The sequence below is a fragment of the Apaloderma vittatum genome, unplaced genomic scaffold (assembly GCF_000703405.1).
Source record: "Apaloderma vittatum isolate BGI_N311 unplaced genomic scaffold, ASM70340v1 scaffold38344, whole genome shotgun sequence".
Taxonomy (NCBI): domain Eukaryota; kingdom Metazoa; phylum Chordata; class Aves; order Trogoniformes; family Trogonidae; genus Apaloderma; species Apaloderma vittatum.
In genome coordinates this window covers 54409-66528 of record NW_009711713.1, presented here as the reverse complement: position 1 = coordinate 66528, position 12120 = coordinate 54409, and the positions used below count along the sequence as shown (strand labels likewise).

Below are 12120 nucleotides of genomic sequence, written 5' to 3'. Positions count from 1 at the left end.
TTTGGTTTGTTTCCCTCCCCTTTCTGTTAATAGAATTGAACTCTGGAGTTCAAAAGTACTCTTATTTGTGGGTGACTTGTAAGGGAAAGGTCTAAGCAGATCCACCTGAGAACTTCAGCTGACATGAAGTGATGGAAGGGAGCTGTAGCACAATTCCCATCTTCTTATAGCAATGTAAATAGCATTACCTTGCTTTAAATGTAGCACCATTTCAGTCTTGGTTATGGTTGACTGCACAGTCAATGTTGTGTCGGTACAGACTTGAATGAAAAGGCTTAAGACCAATTTTTCCAGTGTCCCCATCTGGCAGATGTTGAGTGTATGCAGCAGACATAGTGGAGATCAAAGGATGGGCTGACAATCTGAATTTAGGGGATTCTGGCTTTGAGGAAGCTGTCGGTTACCTCATAGAAACATTCTTACGATTCAATGCTGAAATGGTAAATAAAATATAGGTGAGCTTGCCCTCTTGATATTAAAGACCAGAGAGGAAGTGTTGGTGAGCGCTGTTTGCCTCCATCAGTGACTGAAACTAATCACCCTTTAACTGAGCCCTCAAATCTTATTACATAAAAATACACATCTTAAAATCATTGCAGTTGATGGGTTTAGCCTGATATCATAGAAACTTCATTTGCACCCTGAAACTATTATCAGAAGATAGAATACCTTTTCTTGGATTTGTAAATCGTGTAGTTCTTTCTGCTGGCATCCTACTAATGCTTCTTCCATGTATGTTGTTGCTATCTGCAGAATTTCACTACTGTATTAATTCTGATTATAGTTTGTTTTCTCAAGCAAAGAACATAGAATGTATTATTACAGTGCATTTTAAATTCACACTAGATGTGTCACATTTTTGTTCCAATAAAACACTATAAAGTCTTGGCCCCAAAAGTATCAGTCAATGTCTTATTAGTGGATTAAGATTTAAAACAAATAATGAAACCAAACGTTTTTGTAGAGTTTAGAATTTATCAGAGCTTAGGGAGGAGAAACCATAAAGTGGATCTGAATTTGTTCCCAGTTCTGCAGGGAATGCCATATGATCAGGCTCCTGCCAAAACAGAGTATCTAACTAATTGACTAAAGTAACCTACAGAAAATAACTGTATCAAATAGTAATGCCAAGTCCAGATTTTAAGTAGATGCAGGTTAAGTCCACTTAATGCTGAAGCGACTTGAATTTTTAGTACAGAGTGTTTTATGTGCCTGTCTCTTTATAGCTCTAGCAAAACCCTCTATTCTGTTAACCATCTGGGTACCATTCCAATAACTCCTCATTCTGTTAACCATCTGCGTGCTGCTCCATTAAGCTCGCATTTTTAATGTACTTGGGTCTAAGAGTGATATGAAGCTCTTCTAAAAGGAAATTGAACTCTTTTCTGTCACCAGCCTTGACTACTTCTGCGTTGAGCTGGTAATAGGCAAGTATAAATAGGAGAGAGCTGAATGCTGGAGCCACTGAGTGTATTGGGGGAAACTGGTTTTGTAAAAGTAAGAAAATGAAATGCATCAAAACAAATGTGAAGTGTAGCTGCCTAAAGTGAAGTTATATTGACTGCTCAGACTTTGTCTTATAATATAGTATTTGCCAAATGGCTCTTTTTCCCTTTTAAGTGTAAGAGGAAAAAGTTACTTAACTCTGCTTTGTGTTAAAAGTGAAGTTGGAAGAAGATGGTCTCAGCAGAAATAGTTTAAGGCCCTGTGGGAACTCCTGAGTGACAATCCTTACATGCAAGCAACTTGATAGAAGCCAACTGACACCAAGTGCTTCACACCTTGCAAAATGGTTCCCGTTTCGGGGAAAAAGTAATGGTTACCTTAAGAAATTGTCTAGCATGCTAAAATGTGGTGTTTGGCTCTATTAGCTAAAATGTGAAATGATATGTGCCCTTCCTCACATGTGCAGTACTTGTATGAGCTTCATTTTGTGGTGTGAGTGTTCCAGAAGGAATAAACGGTAATAGAGAAATCTGAAAGAAGATCTGTGAGCTGGGTTTTGGTTTTGTGTGTGTGTGTGTGTGTCTTAGAAGTTACTGTTCTCCTACATCCCTTCTTTCCTTTTGCCTTTAGTCGCATTTCCAGCTCTGTCATCTTGTTTTCTCTCACATTCCCAGGATAAAGCCTGTCATTCACTTGAAAACCAAAAATACTCAATGTTTGAGTGCAGTGTGTGCATATGTACATGCATGTATCTTATGCAGGAGGAGTGACCTTGAATTGCTCTGTAGTGTTCCACACCCTTGAGGAGTAAAAAGAATTCAGGAGGATTCCTAACGTACAGCACCTTGAAATGTTAGGAAACAGTCACCAGCATCTGCTGGCACTCCTTGCGTACACATGCTCTTACAGGAGTGACTCTTGCGTTTAGGACAAACATTTGTCTGTGGAAACTACCCTTTCTCCTCTGTTGACCTGTGCGTCTCTGTGTAGCCATTCACATCTCTAGGGAGTAAAATGAGAGAAGTCTCTTACAGAAGGAAGTTTTGTGACTTTCTGCTGAGAAATTATTTGAGGAGGTGTTATAGTGAATGTACCAGAAGAATGTAACACTGGGTTTTCTTCCTCTCCAGTGAATACTTGGAAGCACATCAGGCTGAATTGGATTATCTCTCTGGTCGACACAAAGATACAAAAAGGAACTCCAGATTGGTAAGGTGCTTTTAATGTTAAGTACTTAAATGACTTGAAAAATAGTCACAAAAGGAGATGCTCTCTCACAACTGTGAGTCTCATGGGTTTTCCAGTTAAAGCACTGAGGTGAGATCCAAGCAAGGCATCACAATCAGAAACTTACCAACTAAGTTAGTTGTAGATGTGAGAATTAAACTTTGGATTGCTCATCTTCAAGATCCAGCAGCATTCTTTAAACAGTTTTCCTTTACTGGGATGTTAGCTCCTTGTGTCTGTTCAGTGATCAGTGTCTGTACCTGACTGTCTATGGACTGAACTGGTGATAAAGACCATAGTCTTTCCATAGTTGGTGAATGTGTCCTTGTAACCTAGTTTCTATTTTCACAACTCCCTAAAAGTACCTTCAGCAACAGCGCTAATGAAAAGACAACTCACAGGTCCAACTTGGCCTTTCACTTGGGAAATAATAGCTAGATTTTTAAAATAATTCAGAAACTCCTGTGTACAATGACCAATGTCCAAGTCCTTGTTAGTGGTGGTGGTAAGACTTACTGTCTCATTTTTAACATCTGCGAAAACACACTGACCAACCATGCATGGAAGATTAAACTGCTTCTAAAAATCTTGGACTGTCTTATTGCATCTTAATTTAATGTATCTTAAGATATGTGTCTTGAGTCTTGAAGTATTGTTAATTTGTGCAAATGTGTGTGGTGTTCTCTTCAGCCTGTGCTATTTCTCTTTCAGGCTTTCTTCTATGACCTGGATAAGGTAAGACTATTGAGGATGAGGTGAAATGTGGCAAATAAAGAAAAATGTCTGATGTGTGTACCGTGTTACGTGAAGGCATATTTAAAAGGTAATTTCTCAAGTCACCCTCTCTCCCTTCTTCAAAAGCAAATCCGCACTGTGGAGAGATACATCAGAAAACTGGAGTTTCACATCAGCAAGGTAAGGGGTTTTATGTCTTCTATGTGGAAGGCTTACACTGCTGCATAAGCAAACTAATTAAATAGAAAATACTTGAATTATAATTTGTCTGAAAGGGAATAATGCTTGGTGCTTCCCAAAAGCTGTAACCATTCTTTTTACTGGAGGAGATTTGCATTTATTTATCTGTTTTCTTGAATGGATGTTGGGTGTGACCCAGCCTGAGTTTGCCTATGGAGCCAGTTTGCATGCTCTGCCAGTTTGTTCAGAAGACGCTGCTGTGGGAAGACTTAAGTGTTGTCCCCAGCTTCTCACAAAGGTCAAATGAGCAGTTCTGGAGACCGCGTGCCTACAGTCTGCCACCTGCTTCTGGGGGAATTACATCTCTCCTCTGACACGGCTGAAGGTGTAGATGTTCTAAACTATATTAAGGGAATCCATTTCCTGCTTCCCCAGTATATTTTCCCAGAACAAAATGTTATTATACTCCTTATCTTCTAGTCTGATAGTAGCAGAGTGAATTGTTTCTCAATATCCCATGCTTTTTTGCAGGAACATCTACAAACTGTTGCACTCTGCAATACTGCCTGATGATTGGATTTGATTGGTTTTTTTTGCCAGGAGTTCCTTTCCAGAACTTATTAAACTATGTGGCGGTAATTCTTGTTCATTCTTCCCTCACCTCCAAATCTTAAAGGTAGAAGAACTCTATGAAGCTTACTGTATCCAGTGCAGACTACGAGATGGGGCCACTAACATGAAACGTGCCTTTTCCTTGTCTCCTTCCACCAAAGCCTCAAGAGAGAGCCTAGTGGAGCTTTACAAGAACTTTCAGGAGTGCACAGAGGTAGGAAATGTTCATGCATGTAATGAAAATCTGACAGTTCCTTAGCAAAAATGTAGTAGGACTTGCTGCTGGCTTTTTTTTTTCCCCTGTAAATGGTGCAGATTGAAAACTAAAATGCAGGGTAGGAAATGTTCATGCATGTAATGAAAATCTGACAGTTCCTTAGCAAAAATGTAGTAGGACTTGCTGCTGGCTTTTTTTTTTTCCCCTGTAAATGGTGTAGATTGAAAACTGAAATGCAGGTACATAATGTGAACTGAAACTTGTGAGATAAGAGCTTTGACTGCAAGATATTTGGTTTCTGTGCCCCTTGTTTTGCTCCTACTTGGCTTGACTTCATGCCTTCATGAAGACAAGTGAAAAATCCTTTGCATTTTGGCTTTAATACTGGGGTCCATTATTACTTCTGCTGGAGGAAATGGGGTGAGAATTGAGTAATGAATAACCCATGCTATTTTCACAAAACAAGCAGTGGAAGGTAACTGACAGGGAACTGCTGAAGCAGTTCCACTCTTCTGCGGGGTGGCAAAAAAAAAGAATCAAGTGTCCTTTCAAGATAAGTTAAGAAAATGGCATGTGTGAGAAAGTAGCTACTCTGCACTGCTTTTCAGTCATAGTGACTGTTCAGCCTTCCTTCTAGGACATGTGCTTTATAGAAGGTGCGTTGGAGGTCCATTTGGGAGAGTTTCACCTGAAGATGAAAGGTATGTTCCTTTCTTGTTTCCTTCAAGACTCACCAATTGATTTTGAGTTCCCTATGTAGTGATCTGATCCACTGAGAGTCCATTTATGCAGTGTCGCTTGTTTCCACTAGTTTTCTGCATCAAACCCCGAACAGAATTTTGGCAAGATTCTGTTTGCTTCGGCACTGTAAAAGAGATCTGCAATGGTGTTTTGTATCCAAGTACAAAAGCTGACAAGCTTGCTTTCCTCAGCTCAGTTAAACTTTGTCATTCTAAGAGTGTTTTGGGCTGGTGGCATAGCTTCTGCACAGAGTTGAGCACAAGAGGGTGTTAGCTGGATAGTCACTTTATTTGTTGCAAGCTGAGGCTTTGGGGCGTATTGTGAAACTCCACAAGTATTAGGAGTTTTCCTTCTCTTTGCAGGGTTGGTGGGCTTTGCACGTCTCTGCCCGGGGGACCAGTATGAGGTGCAGTATCCAGCAATTCATTTGTCCTTTATTTAACTGCTCTAAGCTTGCAGTAGGTGAACAGGGAAGCATGAGTGCAGTGTGTAGAAGGGGAGCAGGAAAACAGCTTATGATAAAATCATGCACAGCTCTGACAAGACCAGTGTTTTGGCACACTCACTAGTTACTGTGCCCTCTGAGACTGAAGAGGGAAAGATGTGATTCGAGTGTCATGGAAGGGTTTAAAAGATGGCAGTGATTGTCTTTCACAACTAACCCATCAGGTCTGTGTCTTCCAAGTTGCCCTGCCTCTTTCTTGGAAGATTGCCCTTGGCCTGACGTGAATGCTTCCAAGTGTCTCACTGGGCTGCCCTCCCCTTCTAAAAGCTCCAAAGGAATTCCCATGTGCCGTGTATATCAGTACCGCTGTGCTTGCGACACAGCCTAGTTTTGCATTCTTCTAGCGTGGGTGGGATGTGTCATTTAGCATTAACTTAAGGTGTTAAAACCTGCAACCTGAGTACCTGCCTCACATTTTCTAGCTTTATCCATGTTCCTAAAGGCATTGTGATGATGTGTTGATGGCTTTGCCTCTGTGATACTGGAACAGCATGAGTCCTAAGAACTGAAGGGAATATTCTGGGATATGTTGACCTGACATCCTTTTTCTCTTCGTGGTTTCTAGGTGTTTGTGCGACTGGGGCGACAAAAATGGAGGCTGAAAGGCAAGATTGAGACTGATGACAGCCAAACGTGGGATGAGGAAGAAAAGATTTTTATACCCAATCTCCATGAGAAGTTTGAAATCAAGGTGTGGTGTATAATGGTTGGATTGGAAACATTGGGTTTAACAGGTCTTCTGCCATACTACTTACCCATTAGGCTACCAAGCATTTGTCAACATTAAGTAGTTTATTTTCCTGACAATGTAAAAATGGGTAGGAAAATGAACAGACACCTACTTCTGTTTTTCCTTTGCTCCTGGCACTCATAACAGTATTACTATGTCTACTTTCTCATGTTCTGGAGTCTGGTATATGTAGTTGGTTTTATGGTTTGTGGTGTGTTATGTGGTTTGTTTGGGTTTCTTCTGTTTTGGCTTTTTTTGTTTTTTAAATCCCAGATCAGTATCTGGGATTTTCTAGGCTGAAGTCGAGATGTGGAGACAAAAAGATGTGCATGTATATTTATATCACCCGTGTGGAATATTAAGTACCTGGAGTTCTGTTCTCTATTGAAAGAGAGAAGTATGTGTGTGGAAAACCTATCACTGCATGTGTGTGTTTTGAACCTGTAGTTCAAATGTCCCGTTTGCATTTACATGCTAGTACAAACTGCCTGTACTTCATATCTTTTATTTAGAGTTCTGACAGGTTGGATTTGTTTGTTGTATGGTGATGGTTGGTTTTTTTAAGTGCCTCAGAAGAGGCCATACCTTCAACAGTAAGGGACCAGTGCTAATTGCTGGTGATACGTAGATGAGACATTGTGGATACTCCCTGGGGGAAGCTTGGAGTTTTCCTGGACCCTGGGCAGCTGCCCCTGGCATTGGTTCTGGCACTTACCTAGCAGGTGGAGTTAATCCTTAAACAGCATTTCCACTGCAGTCTGGCATCTTTCATGGGCTGGACTCTGCAGCATGACTCCTGTCAGCCTAAAAGGAGCCGAGACTGAAGGCTGTGTTGGATCCTATTCTACTAGGAAACTGTGCCAGTGCAGGGTTTCAGGTTCTGGCAGCTGTGTTAAAGCAGCTATTGCAATGTTCCCCTCCTATCTGGCAGCAAGAATTGGGTTACACAGGAGAGACTCTTTGGCCTCCTGCCAGCGTAACCTTTGGAAATGTGCTTATAACGTGGTTTTTTTGCTGCTGCTGCACAATGAAGGTCAGGTGAGAGGCTAATTCAGATCCTCATTTTCCCATAATAGTTGTAAAAACTTGTAATACTTAGTATGACAATGACAGTTTTACTCCTTTTGTCGGCTTGTGGAAGTCTACTGACTAATGTTCTCCACACCCTTATGCTCTTTCTACTTTGTACTTAATAATCTTTGCCCAGTACAAATGCATAGCAGGTTTAAAAATAAAAAATAAAAAAAATTGAGAAGTGCCAAAGAGTGTTCCAAGAGGAGCCTAGCAACAGAACTTTTTCTAGCTCTTAAAGGAGATGTAGGCACGTAACTAAATACAGAAGTGGACTTTAGGCACTTTTGCTAAAATTCTGTGCTTAGAACAATTTGATCTTCAATTGGAACTATATTTTTTTTATATAGTGAATGTTTAAGATTTTTTTTTTTTTTCAAGTAGCTGAAGAAGTAAAGTGCCAAAAACCTGTAACTGCATTGATAACAAACTGCTGAGTGAGAGGAGAGGACTGATGCTACAAGTTTGGTTTTGATACACAGCTGACCTCTGGACTATTCAAGGGTCACAGGGGATGCAGAGAGTTGTTTCCAGGTCCTTTAGGCAGTTGAGAGCTGAAATGGCCTAGAGTAGGTAGGATAACACACTTCTCTGTAACAGCTATTTCTATGTCAGTGTCCTAATATTTAGGCAAGCTAGACCTGGTTCTGTAAATGACGAGTGCTTGTACGTATGCTGGAGCTAGAATCGAATTTTCAGACTTTGTTTTCTTAAAATCGTAGTCTAGCAAATTCTGTTGTGAGAAGTACTGTAGCACTCGGTCTCTCTCCGTCTCATAGAACTTCTTTCCTCTTTGACAGCCATCTATGACATATTCCTTCTGGGGATATTGCTTTTCAACACTTGAGGAGCCCGGAACTGTGTGTCAGCATTAAGTTTGTTGTGAGCCTTAGAAGCAGGTCTGAGCCTAAGGCGTTCTCCTTTCCGTGCACATGCATTAGGATTTTCTGCTAAGATGAAAATGGATGTGTTTGCTTATCGCTGCAGGTGACAGAGCTGCGAGGACTGGCCACTATTCTCGTTGGTGTTGTGACGTGTGACTGCATAAACTTCTTCACCACCAAGCCTCAGTCCATCATAGTGGATATAACTGAACTGGGCACCATCAAGCTGCAGCTGGAGGTCCTCTGGAAGTAAGTACAGCTTCAAATGAAAAAAGCAGAATCTAAATATTTGAAATAAATTAAAGGCTCTTAAGTGTGTCGTTTACTAGCATTCAACATCCTAGTCATCTTTCTATTTGCAGAGCAGGTGCAGGATAGATAGCAGCCACACGCTTCCTCGCAGCAACCCCAGTGACCGTGCCTGATCTCTGCCACTCTGGGCTCCCTCCTCGGGAAGGGGAGGGGGAAGAGGACAGAAGTGATTACTATGAACCTTCAGTTCTTTGTGTTGATGTTACTAGAGCCACAAGCAGCCGCATGAGCTGACTGGCAGCAGCTTTTCCTTAACTTACTGCTCTTCAGAAGGAGCATTTGAGTCTAGCTCCAAGCAATGTGCGTGCACCTATAGAGCATGATAATCTTCAAGACAATGAAATGAAACTGAAAATAGCAGTTTCTAGGCACAATATAAAAAACCCCCAAACAACAACTATAGCTGAAATTTTAGGGCAGTCACTATAACAAGGCCACAACTTGTTAAAAGCGAAGCTTTCGTACAGACTCAGCACCCTCGTATTTGCACTGTGATTGTTATGGATACAAGGCCTGTTTGTGCTCTACAGGGAAGCTTACTTCCACATGCACTTTTAAAGTAGCTGAGTAATTTCATGGTGCCTGTGCTTGGTTAAATTGTTTTGTAATTTAAATCTGGAGACTTATTTTTGTAGTGAATTACTGATGTTATTAAAAGGAAATTATCACCTTTTTTTGGTTGCTGCACTGGAACTTCCTCACTCCAGACACCAGGACAGATTTTTTTTTTTTTAAATTAGATCTGTTGTTTTTGCTTTATGGGACTGTTGGCCAATACTGAGAGCCTTGTCTGCAACAAATCAAAACTTTTTAACCTGTTTCCATTTAGTGTTATCCAGGGGTTAAATCCAGCCAACTTAGTGAAGTGCCCAGTTAAACGATAGGCACTCTTCATCTCTACTTTTGCATATGGCTTCCTGCAGTCCTCAGTTCTTCCCAGCCTGACATGGCAAAGAGGTGCTTGAGCAGCCACTGTGATAAAGTCCTTCTTGAAAGGCCACTCTGGGATAACTTGTGGATCCAGACTCTCTTCAGGAAAGTGAACGGTGTTTAGATTAGAAAGGGCAGGGAACTGCACACTGCAGGCCTGGCTTGCCTGTGACTCAGCCGTACACAACTCTTATTCTCTGGCCATGCTGGTTTCTTATTTTCTTAAAAAAATTATCCCCAAATTAAAGAAAGCTTGTATATGTTATATGTGTGGTCTGCCAAGCATACTCAAAAGCCAAACAGATCTTTCAGTAAGAGAAAAGTTTCCCTCCCTTAGGGTAATCAAATGTATTTTGCCATCAGACTTGATTTTTCAGGTCTTAATACCCTGTTCCTACTTCTAATTACCTTTGGAAGCATCATTCACTATCTTCTAAGACACCAGGTTTTCTGTTGAAGTTCCTGCTCAAGTGCTGATAAACAGTTTTCACATTGTATTTCTGGGGCTGGGGAAAGAGCTTTATTGATGAACATACTATTTTCTGAATGTCTTCCTTGTATGCTGTAATTCTTGAAGTTTACTGTTGACTTGTACATGCAATTGGGCTGAAAACAGGCCCTGGCAACAGCATCTGAAAATCATTTTCAAATGCACACATTGCTCTGAGTCAATGAGAAATAAACTCAGTTTTTCCAGCACCTGTTGGTTATGACACTTTCCTCCCAAGATCTAACAATGGGCATCAGTTCATGTTTAGTTTTGGTGAGATGCTGCAGCTGCTCTGAGACTTTTGAGGCCTCTCCTTTCTATTTGAGAAGCTGAGCCACTGATTAATTGGGTAACAAAGCCTCATTCCAGAAGCTTGCTGTGATCTTGCATTGTATGCCCTATGAAACTTTCTGTTACGCCAAGTTACGTATGGTTTCCAATTTGAAAGCAGAGACATTCATGGTTGAGTTATTGAAAACTGTGGACTGGGGATGGTGCAAGGTTGCACTATATATTTGAAAAAAAAATCAAGTGGCTCTTACAATGACAGCCCTCTTAAATGAAGGCCAATTAGACAATTCTGTTGTCTTGCCATCTTTGTGTTGGAGAAGGAAGGTGAGATGAGGGGCACAGGCAGTTAAATAGGTGCTCAAACATCCCTGGCAAGGTCTGCTGCCTTTTTATCATCTCTCACCCTGCAACAAACACACACCACCAAAACTTGCTTTGGGCTTAGTCTAGATGTAAAATCATCAAAAGCTCTATGAACAGTTTTAGAGCAGAAAGAACTGCACACAGAATACTCTGCTTGCAGAAATGCTTTTTTTTTTTTTTTTTTTCCCTAAGAGGTGTTCCTTTTTGCCTGACTTCAAGCTTGACATCTTAAGAAGCTTTACTTGTGCAGTGAAGCAGATGTTCTTTACTGAACTGGGTATAAAAATCTGGTTTTGCCCTGATGTGCTGTACTGAGAGATGGCACGTTTGTAGTGGAGTCTGGAAGAAATTGTTTCTACTCTCTTCTTGTTAACTCACACAAATGACATCTAAGAGTCACTTAAATTACTTCTGGTTGATCTACTTGCTTACCTTTCCTTGCTGTCAACAACGTGCATAATAATTATGCATGTAAGTTATTCTTCCAAAAGGACTGCATGAGGAAAAAATCCTTCCTGTTCTATGATATTTCATAGCTTAAATCTCCAAAGCAAATGGTATTTGTGACTAAATCTTCTGGGAAAAATACAACTCGAATTATGTTGACACTTGGTTGTTGCAGTAGCTGGCATTGTGGCTGGCTCAGAGTGCTGCTTGTGATTGGCAAGATGAGTCCTTTGGTGATGTGATATTTGGGACAACCATCAACCAGCTTTTAAGAGTTGGCAACAGCTGAGCTGGGAGCAGGGTTAGTGGTGACACATTTTCTTTGGGAGTTAATCTCCACTTGGAATTTTTCAGTTTTCAAGAGAAAACTCTGGCTGTGCATATGTGCTGTGTTTAAGCTCTGTGAAATGTTTTGGTATCTTACCAAGTGCTTTCTACAGTGCATTTCTGCATAGAACTGGCAGGCTTCTCTTTGACAGTCTGTTTGCTGAAGTTGTTTACAGAAAAGAGAAGTTATGTGATGATAACTCAGGGTGTTTCAGTTTTCAAAGATGGAGCACTCAACAGCTGCTTTTTTCTTTGACTTAAAAATAACTAAACAAATCCAGCTGATGTGCTCAAACTTCCCTGAGAGGCAAGCTTTCAGTCTAGACCTGCTTTGTGAGAAATCCAAATGTAGATCACTGTTCCACTCTTAAATGTATATTTTCCTTAAATAGACCACTAGTCTTCTGGGCTCCAACAAAGGTTCTGTCAGCTCCTTTATAGATTATGCCATGAGGAGCGTGAATGAGCTTGGGCCTGTTGCAGAGCAGCTTTGTTGGCCAGTTTGGCAGAAGGCTTTGGGTTTTTTTGCCAACCTAAACAGAAGTCTAAATTCTGTCTCTCACATGAAGGACAAAGAGAAAGCCTGTATTCTCTTCTCAGAACTTCAGTTAG

The 12120-nt window shown here is 40.8% G+C and overlaps 1 protein-coding gene across 1 annotated transcript in view; it reads left to right on the top strand.

The window, feature by feature from the left end:
- Positions 1-12120, top strand: part of FAM65C (family with sequence similarity 65, member C) — a 29856-nt gene that overhangs the window by 4844 nt on the left and 12892 nt on the right. Inside the window, exons 3-10 of the mRNA XM_009867713.1 lie at positions 2577-2655; positions 3385-3408; positions 3535-3588; positions 4265-4414; positions 5055-5118; positions 5521-5564; positions 6229-6354; positions 8452-8597. Coding sequence (XP_009866015.1) covers positions 2577-2655; positions 3385-3408; positions 3535-3588; positions 4265-4414; positions 5055-5118; positions 5521-5564; positions 6229-6354; positions 8452-8597 — 687 coding nt within the window. The remainder of the gene's footprint in view (positions 1-2576; positions 2656-3384; positions 3409-3534; positions 3589-4264; positions 4415-5054; positions 5119-5520; positions 5565-6228; positions 6355-8451; positions 8598-12120) is intronic.